The 14,692-nt window shown below is 42.5% G+C and overlaps 2 protein-coding genes across 3 annotated transcripts in view; one reads left to right on the top strand and one right to left on the bottom strand.

The window, feature by feature from the left end:
• Nucleotides 1-9,903, top strand: part of LOC124999785 (proton myo-inositol cotransporter-like) — a 76,333-nt gene extending 66,430 nt beyond the window's left edge. The window contains exons 6-11 of the mRNA XM_047574834.1: nt 1,562-1,725; nt 1,819-1,939; nt 4,946-5,071; nt 5,211-5,329; nt 5,777-5,929; nt 6,704-9,903. Of these exons, the coding sequence (XP_047430790.1) occupies nt 1,562-1,725; nt 1,819-1,939; nt 4,946-5,071; nt 5,211-5,329; nt 5,777-5,929; nt 6,704-6,930 (910 nt within the window). The 3' untranslated portion in view covers nt 6,931-9,903. The remainder of the gene's footprint in view (nt 1-1,561; nt 1,726-1,818; nt 1,940-4,945; nt 5,072-5,210; nt 5,330-5,776; nt 5,930-6,703) is intronic.
• LOC124999784 lies at nt 9,904-14,691 on the bottom strand. 2 transcript variants are annotated; one of them, XM_047574833.1, is made up of 15 exons: nt 14,197-14,691; nt 14,063-14,102; nt 13,828-13,978; nt 13,272-13,404; nt 13,137-13,194; nt 12,925-13,039; nt 12,743-12,837; nt 12,233-12,360; nt 12,002-12,168; nt 11,858-11,930; nt 11,743-11,776; nt 11,491-11,518; nt 11,307-11,401; nt 10,303-10,960; nt 9,904-10,206 (listed from the first exon to the last, which is right to left on the bottom strand). In XM_047574833.1, exons 1-15 carry the CDS (start codon nt 14,217-14,219, stop codon nt 10,040-10,042), a joined length of 1,965 nt encoding a protein of 654 aa, XP_047430789.1. In that variant the 5' UTR covers nt 14,220-14,691; the 3' UTR covers nt 9,904-10,039. The 2 variants fall into 2 exon arrangements, with proteins under 2 accessions (XP_047430789.1, XP_047430787.1); XM_047574831.1 differs by having other exon boundaries at nt 9,904-10,960.
• Between the last annotated feature and the right edge of the window lies 1 nt (nt 14,692).

Below are 14,692 nucleotides of genomic sequence, written 5' to 3'. Positions count from 1 at the left end.
CATTTAAGTGTTACAAATAGGCAAAAGAATGAGAAATCAGGAAGGGCGCCAACGCTTTCTCACACCGCTGTATACCTTTCACCCCCTCATAGACCTTGTAGGACAAGCTTCTACACCATCTCATTTCTCTTTCTCTTCTCGTTCTGTCTGACTGGGTATGACATGGCAGAAAAGTAAAGTGTTATTATGCAAATCCCTCAATTGGATGTCTTTGTTTTGGGAAAGAGGGGGAGAGAGAAGGGCAGGAGAGAGAGAGAACATGAGAGAGATAACGACGCTTTTGAAGAGATGGAAAGCAGAATGCTAATTCCACGTTGCCTACGGAGAGACCGAGAGGCAGACAAAGCGGGAGACGCTTTATTTTGGCTTTTCCTTTAACGAGCGCCACCTTCTTTGTACTTGTGTTGGAGTCTCTGAGGGCTTTTGCGTCTTTGTCTACTGTATGTGTTTATACACACAGTGTGCGTGTGGACATTGTGGCTGAAAGTGCCCCCCCCCCCCGCCCATCAAGCATCATTCCTATAATCACATCCTGCATAGGCTCATTGCAGGTGCGTGTGTTTGCGTGGTGATCGTTCCACATGCTCGCCCGTGTTTAGTTCCCTCTGTCTGAGTGACACAAATAAGAACCGAAGTGGGAAATGGACCCCGTGCAGGTGTCTGTATTGTTGACCGCAGCATGTTAAGAGCCTCGTTGATGATGATTGGAGGTAATCTGCCTACATGGAGCAACGTGGAGCCAAGAGGCGCAGGTTTAATTATGCTGTATGAGAGAGGAAGAGCCGCCGAAAGAGGTTATTTATAGCTGATCGCTAACAGTCTCATGATGAGTGGTGCTCAAGAGAGGCTGTGATTGGCGGATGAGTGGTCGTCTCTTAAGAAGAGGGAGGCGGTTGGTTTGCTGGTAAATGGGGACATTTATTTATTTGTTGTTGTGTTTAATATTCTTCGCACTGGAGTATTTCTGTGAACGGGGTTTTCACAATGCAGATGTTACGCTAATACCAACGCTGGCGGTTGTTGTACAGTTTTTGGTTGTTGTTTTTAGCTTAGCTTAGCTTAGCACAGCATCTGGAAACAGAGGGAAACAGCTAGCCCAGCATTGAATCTTCCTGACAGCACTTGTACATAAATTATTTTTACTAACCATCCTCTGATAGAAGTTTCTTTTTATTTGGAGCATGGGCATATCTAATTCCTCTGTGGTGGCCATCCAAAATTCATAGAACCATAGTTACATTCATAACTTTGCCCTTCTTCAGCTCTGGCAGTCCTGTCATCGTGAGTGTATGTGAAATGCGTGCCTCCTGAGGGAATACTGAGGGGATCAGATTTTAAAAACTCAAGGGCTTGAAGTTCTGCTCTTCAGCTTTAAACAATCTTTTAGAAACTTTTATACTTAGTTGTGTTGTCTCAAGAGTCCGTTCTCATTGGTAACCAATGCCAAAACAGAACAACAGAATATAAACACTATAAGATATAATGTGTTCTTCAATATTGTGGTGGTTGGACTCATTTTCCATTTTTAGACAAAACAAACTTTTTCTTTTGTGTCACTTAGGTACTACAGCGCCACCATCCTGCAGATGTCTGGAGTGCGTGACGACAGACTGGCGATCTGGTTGGCCGGACTCACCACCCTCAGCAACTTCCTGTTTACGCTGCTGGGAGTGTGGCTGGTGGAGAGAGTGGGGCGCAGGAAGCTCACCTTGGGCAGCATCATAGGTGAAACTTGAGAATGCGCTAGACCAAAAGTGCCATGCCAGGGGAAGACACCGATAACTATTACTGTACGTATTGTGTGTTCCTTCCCGACAGGTACGTGTTTGAGCTTGAGCCTGTTGGCCGTTGGTTTTCTGATGGCTGCCCAGCACAGTCCTCCTGTCACCGTCCATCCGTTGGACCCCACCATGGCCAACTCTACCTGCTCCAAGTACCAGTGAGTAAACACACAGAAGAGAAAATCTGGCTCCTCTGCTGCAAATCAAGAGTCACTGATCACCCCGCCAAAGCAATTACAACGCAATTATCCCACATATCCTGAAGTTAGGTCTAAATAAAGACTGTTATAAACTGCTCAGGACCTCAAACGGATGCAGGAGGTAGGCGTGAGTGGAGATCTTTGTTTGAGCCCTAAAATCACTCCCACTGTTAATTACCATCACAAAGAAATGAGGGGAAACAGAGATGTCCAATGTTTAGATGGAGTGATTCAGTGTTCAGGATTTAGACTAAGAATATGAAAACTATTGTACACTTTAGAGCACTTCTGTTCTTTGTAAAAGCACTCGGCATTTTCCAGTGTCAGGATAAAACTGTCCTTGAAGGATATTTGTGGTGAAGTTCTTGCTGCTTTTCTCACAGATATTAACACAGATCTCATAATATGACAGACTTGGGGTCAAAATCAGCGCCACTGTCAGCAATTGGCAAATTAGTTGAAGGTGATGAAAAAAGTATTTAGAGTATGTGACTTTATTTCGTAGCATTAAAAAAAAAGCAGTTTGAATTACTAGTTGTCATCTAACCCTAGTCTATCTATAGATTTACCCCTTCCACATAAACCCTCCAAGCTAAGCTTGCTAACGTGTAGCGCGGCCAAACTAGTAGCCCTTCTTCAAGCGCCAACTCTCATTAACCGCCATGCAATTGCTGAATTTAATCTTGTAATCCCTCCACAGCTCATCACTGAACAAAGTAATGACATTATAATAGTTACTACATCTTCTTGTTATTCACAAACTAGGCAGTACTCTGTACCTTGACCTGTGACTGATTTATTATATTGACTGAATAAAGGGAAGGGTTGCCATGGAAATGAGTGTAAATATTAGTATTTCATGCCTGCATGACTTATCATCCCTATCCAAAACCAGCTGCAATTCACTTCATTGTCTCCATTAGCAACAAAGGGCAAAGGCACTCAAAAACACAGTGTCTTTTCATACAGATGCCTATGTGTGCCCATTTACTCTCACTTACATGGCCACGATTTGAAGCTCATGAGTAACAATGGTCTTTCACAACAAAACAACGCCTAATGGACTCACTGCCCAGCTCCCACATACTATAACCAGCACATAGACAGAAACGCCGGGGTAATTTGACGACACGAGTGCTTTTACCTCACTGGTATGGATTTACACGAGCCTACAGATCTCTTTACGGACCACAGCAGCTTCTACAGAGCACCAGAACCAACACTGACCTCTTGTGCTTATTGTGGATGGGACGTCCCGTTTAACGATGTATTGTAAGATCTTGACTATATGGACAGCCAGCGTGAACTGTTTGAGTTCAGTTCCTGCCTAAAAAAAACATCATTCACAACTCTTTAGTGTGGAATAAAGGAAAGTCTGCAAAATCACCAGTTCAACTGTGTATAGGTTAATTGAATCAGATTTGTAGAAATGTGTAGAAAACACAGTCTATTTTTAATGTTTTCAATAATAATGACAATAGATTAAAATATTTAATCGCGATTAATCGCATGAATTCCACAGTAAGCGTGCATCAACATTTCAAGTTTCTATTACTCTGTTTCTTTATCCATTTCTGCTTGTTTGTTTTGATCTACCCCTCCCCAGGGTAAAATGATTTACCACGACCACATAACATTCTGCTTGCTTTCACAGCGTTATTGCTGCTTTGGTCACTTCCTGATTTCCCAAACTACAGGAAATCAGGAATAGCATAACATGCCTCCATTAATTTCACGTTTAAAAAATTAACAGCGTTATAGGGAATTTGCGTTAATGTGTTATTAATGCTCTGGGTTTGAAATCCCTAATTTTCAGTAGTATAATGACGGGTTCCTGAAGAGTGGTATTGAAGCTCAGTGTGGTGGCTCCATCTGACTCACAGCGAATTAAAAAATTGATTGAGGTGGACTGTGAATGTAGCTGAGGTGGGTGGGCGATGCTGAGGAAGACCACTAGCGACCTTTTAGGATGTAATTTAAAGCAGCTATGCCTCTAATTATGCATATTTTAGTTATAGTTTAAACAAGTGAGTTACATGTAAGTTACCCATTTACAGAGCTGCAGTTTGTGGCACCTCCATGTTGATTTCATTTTTCAGCCCCTGAGGTTGCTGCTTATTACTGATGCAGTTTGTGTTGTTGTTTTGTTTTTTCTTAATTGCTGGAGAAGGAACAGATTTTTACCACAGGCGTGGCACACTTTATGTAACTACAATCAGGACAGATCATCTGTTGTTTTGCAATACTTAACAGCATATTTTTATATTGCAGATATTTTTGCATAGCATCATTTGAATCTGAACTGTAGCGTCTCCCTCCCCACCGTCCTACGTTCTTTTCTGCAAACACATTGTGTTATTTCAGTCCTTGACCTCGGTGTGTAATTACAGGAAGGTGCCCTCCACACTGAAAAGCTGCTCTTGAAACAAAACTCATGTTCCTTTTGGCTTCTTCGGGCACTACAAGATTAAACCTGATGAACCTGGATAGAAAATATAGGATGCCCTATTGAAAGTTTTAGCACGTCAGCTTTTAAATCTTCCTACATGTGAAGTACTAATCATAGAAATTATTACGGAACATGAGGGGATACTCTTTAATTAACACATGTATAACAAAGGGACAAGCTAGGAAAAAGATGCATCATAGTGAGTCCCGCATCATTTGTATTTAGCTGTTAATTTTGACTGATTACTTCCCGTACATGGGAACATCTCAAACATTAATTTAATTTGGCTAATGAGGCAAGTCTCAATTAGAGGGCTGAAAATCTGTTGTACAATAGCTCCTTCTGGGGAAGTCGTAAACAGTTCATCCCTGACTCAAAGCTAAACTTAAAATGTTTTTATCTATTTTCTACGGGCAAAAAAAAAAAAAAGAAAGGCGAAGTAACGGCATGCAGTGATCGATTGTATTCGTAGAAGTTACGGCAAATGTGAGTCGTGTCTGCTGTTTGGCGTGCAGGCTGTGCGAGCCGTGCATGCTGGACCCTGGATGTGGCTTCTGTTATCGGGAGAACGCCTCGGCCCTCCTCACCTCCTCCTGTGTGCCAGTCAATAAGGCCTCCACCGAGCACGCAGCGTGGGGCAGGTGAGTCACAGGACGCACAGTGAGTTTTGTGCATGTGTTAAGGATGCCGTTTTGACAGCGCAGGGCTACAATACGAACACCATGCATCCACTTTCAAGGGTGATTTATAAAAGCCAGTGAGTGTGCCTTCCTCCTCCAGATGCTCCAACTCCACCCTGATGAAAGATCAGACCTACTGGGCCTACAACTACTGTCCCACCTCGTACTCCTGGCTGGTTCTACTAGGCCTGGTGCTCTATCTGGCTGCTTTTGCTCCAGGTAACCTCAGTTGGCTGCTTTTGAACATAGCGTGAATATACACTGTGGTTCAATTTCAGCTAGGTCTTACTGTGTGTTTGACTGAGTCCTGGCTGTAGTCATACGAGAGGGTTTCCACCTTGTGTTGTAGAAGTCCGGAGTCCAGATTGGTTGGTGAAGGATTTTTGAAGGGTTCCTTTCGCCTTTTTTGACATTCCAAGCTTTTCTTAATTGGTATTCTAAAAATCATCAGGCAAAAAACAGTCATTCAGGACACTGTTCTCTACTACTTTGTAAGAGTTGTATATTGGAGCTTTGAAGGACTACTAACACATCCATTTACAGGCCAAAGACTGCACACGCACGAGTGCAATTTTATTTCTCCATCGGTCTTCGGTGTTTATGACATGTCTTATATCTCCTGATAAAAAGATCCGCCAGGGCTCAGCTCTCATTTCTCTCTCCCAGGCCTTGGTCCAATGCCATGGACCATCAACTCGGAGATCTATCCTCTCTGGGCGAGGAGCACAGGGAACGCCTGCGCCGCCGGAGTCAATTGGACATTCAACATCCTGGTGTCTCTCACCTTCCTCCACCTGGCTCAGTACTTCACCTACTATGGTCAGTTGCAGCTTAAAAATTCAAAGCAAAGCCAATTACTTCGAGGAGTTCCGTCTATCCTGACTCACGTCACTGCGCACATCTGTTCGTCTTTGCCTTACGTCAAGACCAGCAGTTAATAGCCGAACGATTTTTTTTCCAGCCCTCTTCCATACGTCCTCAGTCAGTGTGTCTCAACAGCAGGTTTCTCCTCAGACAGGAAGGAACTGACCTTTTGTGGAGCTGGTGATCGATCCATCAGGGGTGATTGCGGAGGCATCCTGAGATGCAGCGGGTTAATTATCGATTTGAGTCATTCTCCCGTTCATCTGGTCCGTGGCGATCACTCACCAGGAACATAAACCGGTGTCAGAACTGGAATAACAGAGTAATGTTGTCATAGAAATGTTATTCAGCGTAACGCACGCTTGGTTGTGACTTGAAAATTCCGTTCTGCTTTGACAGGGAGAAAATGGAGATCTGCATAGCCAGCAAATCTCATTAAACTTCTGTCACTCTCTTAGAATGCTAATTTCTTGGTGCATTTGTTTTGTTGTGTAGTTATTTTATTCCGTAATGCCACTTTGACAGGGGACTCATCCCTGTAAAAGCGTGTGGGCAGCCAACATCCAACACTAGCTGCCCGCGGGATCCGCTGTCACCATTGGCGATTCTTTCTCTGGCAGTGAATGACAACGAGCTAAACTATAAAAAGCGAGTCATGAAAGTTGTGGCGTTGCGTTTGCTGTCTTTGTGGGTGTCCGTCCTCAGTGACAGTGTTCTTTGTCTTCTCAGGAGCTTTCTTCCTCTACTCCAGCATGGCGTTGTTGGGTTTTGTCTTCATCTACGGCTGCCTGCCGGAAACCAAAGCTCGTCGCCTGGAAGAGATCGAGGCGCTGTTCGAGAACCAGCTGTGTTCGTGCGGGGCTACGGATTCAGACGAGGGCCGGCAGGTCGAGTACATCCGGGTCAAAGGTTCAAACTACCACCTATCGGACAACGACGCATCGGACGTCGACTAGGGAGAGCTTTAGCATGGATGGTGTCACTCTAGATGTTTTGTCGTTGCTGAAACACGCAGAGTGGTCAGGTCTGTAATATATTTCCTTAATTTATGATGTGAGGAGCCACTGGTTAGCCTCACTGTGAGGTTGAGAATTACATTTTAAAAGACCTTGTGCTTCTGTCTGTAACACGAGTTAGCTCACCTTCAAATCAGTCACTGCGAGAAACCCAGACAAAACGTGATGCTTTGGCAAGAGTACGAATGTTTTCGATTAACCATGATTAACCACGTCTGCAAATATATTTACAGAAGTCAACAACTTTGGCTTGGTCACACACAGGCATAACATAAATCCAATAAAGACAGCGTCTCCTTTGGGGGGAGACTTGGACAGGAAGCATGACTGTTTAAAATACGGAATATACAAAATATAAGGGACTCGTCCTCTGTCAAGGAAAACGCCCCTACATTTTGTACATTTGTAGTCTAAATAACATATATGATGTTGTCCATAAAATATAGAAAGATGCATTTCATTTAGAACACCAAATGAAAAAGGTGCAGTACGTGTGGTTCGTGCGTCCACGAAAACTTCTGTTGACCTGACATTAACTTGTTGTTGCTCTATAGTACCATTTATGCCTTTCTGTATGAGACGCGTCTCAGTTAAATGTCGTTTCGGCTTGTAGCATAGCACACCGGTGTCAGTTCCCTTATAATGGCGGTCTTCAGTTCGTGCTCGGTCTTGATATATTTTTTATGAAAAAGCAATCACCAGAGATGCACAGTGTATTGTTACAGTTTAACTCGTATTGTCAGTGGGTGCCTAAATAAAACCACTTACCACTGTAGTAGCACTGAAAGAACTGTAAGTTCTCTTGCTGTGGTTTGTATATTTATTTATTTATTTATTTAAAATGTTTGATTTGATCTAAATTTCTTCGGCATAGCTAATTTCTCAAACGTCTTGCTTAGTTGCCTCTACGAAAATGCAGTCAGCGTGCTACTAACGACAATGACCGCCACGCGTCACGATGTTTGCGAAAAAACCTACGCTATGAACCAATGTGTTGTTTCTGGATATACTGCTCATGAACTGTAATGTCCAGCAAAGACCAACCAGTCTGTTCTATCTGTAGCAGTAAAGTAAAGATTTTTGAGTATTTAATTAGTTCTAACTTATAATATTAGTGCCTGTGTATTGTGAAGGTGCCTAATGGCCATTTTTTTCAGTCACATTCCCCGTAGGTCTGCATAGCTTTTTTTTTTTTTTTAATTTATTTGTGCATATTCTCATTTCACCTGTGATGAAATGTTGTGTTTTTTGAACATGATTTTATGCCTGTTTTTCGTCTTCCTCCATAGCCTTATGTACAAATGGCAGAGCATATCATTTATGTGGTTCTTGTGTCAACAGTTGAGGCGTAGGGTTTAGCGTAATTTGGCTATGTTGTTTTGTAAAAACTGTGTGAGGTTAAAACCTGTTAGTTAAATGCAAGTAGGCTTCTGTGTAGCGACAAATGTTTGAAAGTGTGCAACAAAATAACTTGCTACTGTGCCCAGTGAACGGGTTTCTCGTGGCGGAACAAGGATAATCTCTGGGTCTTAGCCCAACATAGACTGCTAAGGTTTATTTCTGCTTTTTCCTAAAGTTTTGAAATAAGAAGTTGCCCTTCAGCCGCCATGGCACAATGTAGTGAGTATGCAGGGATGCGCTAACGTTTTAAGATTTTTGGATGAAGTATTGTTACAATTTTGGTATTTTCAAGTCGTCACAATGGCTACGTTTTCACGGACGATACTTCAGCCCGACTGAATTTGATTCCCGCTTTATCCATCTTTTCAAAAACCGCCGCGGTCCTTTCAGTCCGCAGATTCCTCCCCGTCAGGACAGTCCGTTCTGTTTGAGGTGGTTACATGAGTCAGTTTTATTCTGGTTTGGTAGTTGTTCACATTATTAGTGGAATACGAGCGTCCATGTAAACGTAGCTTATGACAAATGAGATGTATAAAAGGAGATAGCGCCATAGCACTCTCATAAATGACTATAACCGTGTAGCAGACTAGCACCCTCATGTGGAAAACTGTCAATGTACATGATGATTTAAAAAAAAAAAAAAAAGCTTTAAAAGGCCAACTCTTTATTTACAAATCATTCTATTCTATAAACGCTGATCATTTTCCAAATCCTTGCATGCATTTTATGATTGACTAAACTTCCTTGAAACTGGTCTGAAATGATTTCAAACAACGCATAGCACAAAAGTACCAAAAAGTCAACTCAAAAAACATATGACATGGTTTTGAATATGATCAGCAGTAACGCTGTAAAGCTCCTGTAATTTGTAGTTACGGGTTTGAAACATCCAGGTCACATCATGTTCGGGAATGATGAGAAACATCCTGAGATGACAAACCTTTCTACGTTATAACGCAGCGTTAGTCCATCCCTGAATTGAGCTAAACTTTACATCTGATGGAGACGGGACTGAAAGGAGGAGTAAAATAACCAACTGTAATCCGAAATGTGCCATTTTCTTTTCTTTTACTTTGCTCCCGGATGAGTTGTCTTAAACCCACACAAAGTAGTTTTGTACTTAAAAGTATTATTACACATGAACACGCGCGCACATTAAGCTGTCCACTGACTGTGTAATGAAAACTCGTGTCGACCAAATATTTAACGTGATTGTTCTGAGGCAGCGCCGTGTCGAGGATAACGTGGTGTTCGGCCCTTAACTCTGACTCCTCTTACCACCGCGGGGGGTGTTTAATGTGTTTATGGTCAAATGGTTGCAATTCTTTTGTATGTGAACCAATTACGTGTGTTTACAAGGAACAAGAAAAATAAAAATAAAAAAAGAGTGATGTATAGTATATTTGATTATTGTTCAAGCTGTAAATGTTTTGCTAGAGTTTATATTATATAAAGATAAATATCTTCATGAACTCTTATGTATATGAGGAAAGAAATAAACTTATGAATCAATTAAGTGAGGCTGTGGTGCTTTATTCTGATACATTGAGAACAAGCACTGTGACTTGTGTGGTTTTACTGCATTAAAACAAAAAAATTAAATGAAAAGACTAATTCTTGTTTCATTCATTCGTCTACCTTCTTTCCATCATCCTTCGTTCTTCCTCTGCTTCAGCAGGATCAAAATGTCGGCTATTTCTTGTAACGTCTCTGCCTCCTCTGAGAGTCCGTTAACTCTGGTGGCAGATGGGTCTTTCATCAGAGGGCCGTTCTCACGGTGCCCTCGCTCATCTCGGCTCTTTCCATTCTCATTACCTAAATTAGAAACCGGAGAGCAGGAAAATGGCCATTTAACAAAGCAGCTCCCTGTAACGCAGACGAGAAGCAGAATATTTCCCATCCGTGCGTTACCTCCGCTAACAGTCTCGCTCGAGACGTCTGGAAAGGGGTTTGCGTGCCGCTGCGGGGTCACTCTGCCACAGTTGGCGGCAGTGAATTTGTTGCTGTCTGACAGGGAACCAGGCTTCCGTGTCTTCATGCTCCCTTCACTCCTCGACTCTTGCGCGAGTGCGTCTGGCTCCGTGGCAGCATCAATCTGCCTCCCCGTGGCGAGACGCTGTTCTGACATGTCAACATTTGGCAGATAAAAGCTGAACCCGGGAGCTTCGGTCCCGCTGTCTGAAACAAAGCCGCACTGAGTCGAAGCGTCGCGCGTCTCCGCTGCGGGGCTGTCTGCCGTCTGAGTTCCCGCGTCTTGAGTTTCTGTGGATGTTTTCTTGCAGTCGCACAGTTTCGAGCTCGAAGTCTGAGGGGATAAAAACTGAGCTGTGCTGCTTTTATCATCGTGGCCTTTACTTTCGCAGACTCTATGTGGGCTAGCCGTGTTCTCCAAAACTTTTTGTTCATCTTTGAAGTTCACTTTGGGTTTTATTAGTGGACTGAGAGGCCTGGATTGTGTTTGTTCCAGATTCCTCTGGAAGCCGTCGTTTGTGTTTAGAGTATCTGCACTACAGGCACAATCCCTACAGGAAACGCAGGCCTGGAGACACGGCTGACAGCATTCTTCATCCTAATACACAATAAACGAGAAAAAACAGCAAAGTTCATGTTTGACTTTTAAAGAGACTTTCTTCCATGTGTAACAATCCATCTAAGGCAAAGCTATAGCAAAGGAAATTCTACAGTGTTTATTTTTAGTGATCAGGTGCTGATCACTGGTTATCTCGTTCTCATGGCACCTGTCAGATATATTCAGCAGCAAGAGAACGTTTTGACGAGTTGACAAGTTGAAGGATCCGAGTGAGCCCTGTGGGACAACCTGGTCTACAGATAAGACTGTGTGTTTAATGGCAGAGTAATTCAATCTATTAATATATTTACAAGATGAGGAGACAACACTTCCCGGTTTAACTTACATCATTTGAGTCTGAACTAAGGCAGCCTCTACTACAGGGGTAACTTGGTGAATCGTCGAGGCCATTCCTCGGCCCAGAGTTGTGTCCAAGACATGCTGCGGGATTAAAGACGTCTATTCAGTTTTCTTGTTATTCCTCCAACACATACACATGAAACAGGAAGGCTGAGGCTTCGGAAACTTACAAAAACTCGTGTCAGTACAGTTGGAGAGCTGTGAAGAAGACATCATAAATGTAAGCAGCAGCTGCAGAGGTGTGTATACTCCCGTCAGGACAAAAAACGTTTCAAGCTTTGTGTTACGGCTCATGACGAGTGGAGAACCTGGTTACACTTTGTCATGCATCTACTTTTAGTTGCTCATTATTTTTCTTAGTTCGGTTGTAGTTATTAATTTCACCACGTGGTGGCAGTACCAGACCAACATTCGTAGCTTACCTCCATTCCCATGCACTCGGGGTCAGGCACAGTTCTGACAACAGAGAGAAGCCAACATGAAAACTAATGCAGAGCATATTACACGATGATGATGGTGAATAGTTTGATCACTTACTGCGGCGTTGAAGATCTGATTGGTGTTTTGTCTGTGAGGTATATTTTAGATTTTGCACTCGCAAAACGAGAAGCTGAAATTAAATGTACCGTTAACTGGAAGAACAAATAAAGTGTTTATGTAAATGTTTTAAATAGTGCTCACCTTCACTTTCACAGTCTTCATGGCTAAATCCACTGAAGACGTCCTCCTGAAACGGCTCTTTAGCTCCGGACTGGCTGAACGTGAAGTCCATCAGGGGCTCTGTGTCCTCTGGTTGGCTGAGGGGGAAGGGGGCTGCATGTCTCGCGGCCTCTCTCTCCTCTGATTTACTGCGATGACGTGAGTAAATCAAGAACTGAAAAAAACCTGACTAAATTTAATTTTTTATCTTACTGTTGTTCTGGACTTCCAAAGAGGACACGCGCCGCTGTCGGGGTCCTCAGTTTGAAGAAGGGTTTGTTGGTTCCACAGGACCAAGGGGTAGTGTCCGTCATAACTCTTGGCTGGGAGAAAGGCTGAAACTAAATAAAATCATATTAGCACCTAATTTGAAATTAGTCCGTAATCCCGACAACAGCAGATGTCGCCCCATGTTCACAAACTAGTCTAAAATACTTTACAAGTTTTATAAATAATACATCCAGATTCATCATTTTAATGAACATAAACTAAATACACACAAAACAAAAGCTTCCATCAGGTGACACTTGCAATACATGAATTGTACATACCTGACACATAAACATACTTTTTAACCTGATCACAATCTCACTGTGAGATCAACAGGATTCTGGTTGGTTGAACGATATTTTGCCATAAACAACATCTTTAACAACCTGTTTAACAACAACACCGTAGTCAGCAAAACGTGTTTGTGTAATAAATGCACTTCTTCTTCTCTACCTTAGCCTGCTCTAGAAGTGACTTGTCCCAGGGTGCAGGGGAGAAATGGGGTGGCGGTTGTTGCTTCTGTAAATCCAGCTGCAGGGGGAACATTCCTGTGGAAATCAGATTTATTTGGTCATTCTATAAGACATGTTGTGGTGCTATTTTAGTAGTGTTTGTTTCGTTAAACTACTCTCAACCTCGGCCTGAAGAAGAGGCTGATGGGGTGGAGGAGAAAGGGCCAACAGGGTCAGTTATGGGTTGGCAGTAGTCAGATCCACTATCTGAGAGAGCCGACTCCAGCACTGGCGACAGCTTAGAGGAAAAGGGGCGATTTATCATTTTTATTGAAAGCCTTATTTGTTCATACTCAGTAAGTCCTAAGAATAAAGGTAACAATAGTTGAACTTACCTGCCGACACTTGAACCCTTGAGGAATGACAGTTTTTCTTTTTCTGATCCCCTGAACACTAGATAATATCGTAGAAAAAAAAACAATGAATGTTGGATAACCTTTTCACTTAAAATACCAACACTCCATCTTTACCTGTAGTGAGGCTGACTCTCAACCAGACTCAGTTGGGACGGGGAACAGGGGCTCATCGGGAGAACTATGGGCTCATTTCTCTTATGCTTGGATCCTCTTTTACAGCTGCCAAAAACCGCTACTTTAGGAGGATCTGAAAACACGAACACCAACATCATTTGCCATTACCGGGTACACAGTGAGACGTATATACGATAGTGTCTCCACAGGTCTTGTTTTAATGAATGCTGTTCTTATTTGTAGTGCTTCAAAGATTATTAAATTGTGTGTCTGTGTTTGTATATGTGTGTCTGTGTTAAAGGGGAAGTGGGTGCAGGTGGGATTATTGTATAAAGCACTTTGTGGTACACTTTGTATGAAAAGTATATAAATAAAGATTGAGGGGAATCCATAAGAGCAAGATCACGAATATATAATTTAGTAATGTACTCTAGATCTGATTTGTTCTACAACAAAACATTATTCCAACAGGCTGACGTCCATGTCTTGCTTTGTAGCATCTCCTATTAAAATATTGTCTTCGCCATAACGTTAGGGGCCTGGATGTCAGTCTCACCTTTACATGCTTTCTTAGCAGCAATCTGATTGACCATAAATAAAGTCATCAGGTCCATACTAGCAGAACCACCGTCTCCCGGGGAGGACGTCGGCAGACTTATTCCCAGGTTTTTCAGTTTCTGTTGCATTTTTCTCTTTTCAAAAAACTCCTAGGTCAAAAAGACACACGATAATAACCAGCTGGGGAGGACGAGCGGTACATTTTTACGTGAAGTTTTGTGTGGCAGCCTCACCCTTTGTTTTTTCGCATCATTCCTCATCACTAAACGGTTCCTGCAATGCAAGTGTTTACATATTTATCGTCGAGTAAACTTTTTTAAGCCAACATCAACCTAGCACGTCAGCTAACTGCGTAATATTGTCTTACCTAGAACCACCGACCCAATTCATTTTAAACGGCTGAGGTTACTAGATAAAATATAATATGTAACCGCAGTGAGTGTGTAAACAACAAAGCTATTGTTTGTGTGTATTAGAGTGTATAATTAGCTTAATGTTACGCTAAGAAGCTAACGTTAACTAACGTAGCATAAAACATGCAAATGTGCGCGAGGACCAACTACTAAAAAAATATGTCACGCGCCACTTAAACGCGGTCATAAACGTCTATAAATGCTTTTAAACGTTTGTGACAACGGGCAACAGTGGCTAACGTTGCTGAGAACAACATGTACTCGTGAGTAGGAAAATGTTGCGTGACAAAATTTGCGTGTAACGAGCAATATTTCAAAATACAGCAGATACAGTAGCGTCTAATTTGTTGACGTTTATCACGCAACCAATCTCCTTTTGCCGGGGGCGCGACCAATGAAAACAGCCGCTGTAAAAAAACATACTGGGCGGAAATAAGTATCGTCAAGATT

This window comes from Mugil cephalus, chromosome 22, assembly GCF_022458985.1.
Source record: "Mugil cephalus isolate CIBA_MC_2020 chromosome 22, CIBA_Mcephalus_1.1, whole genome shotgun sequence".
Classification (NCBI taxonomy): domain Eukaryota; kingdom Metazoa; phylum Chordata; class Actinopteri; order Mugiliformes; family Mugilidae; genus Mugil; species Mugil cephalus.
Note: the sequence above shows the minus strand (reverse complement) of the source record. Positions and strands in the feature narration are given on the sequence as shown.

Bases quoted from the DNA above. Each gene is read 5' to 3' on its own strand.
- LOC124999784 (XM_047574831.1), bottom strand. From the start codon at position 14,219: ATGAATTGGGTCGGTGGTTCTAG. The intron at 13,195-13,271 runs GTAAAGATGGAG...GATATTATCTAG, and splicing joins GAGAGTCAGCCTCACTACAG to TGTTCAGGGGATCAGAAAAA. The intron at 11,777-11,857 runs GTAAGTGATCAA...CTCTGTTGTCAG, and splicing joins ATCAGATCTTCAACGCCGCA to AACTGTGCCTGACCCCGAGT.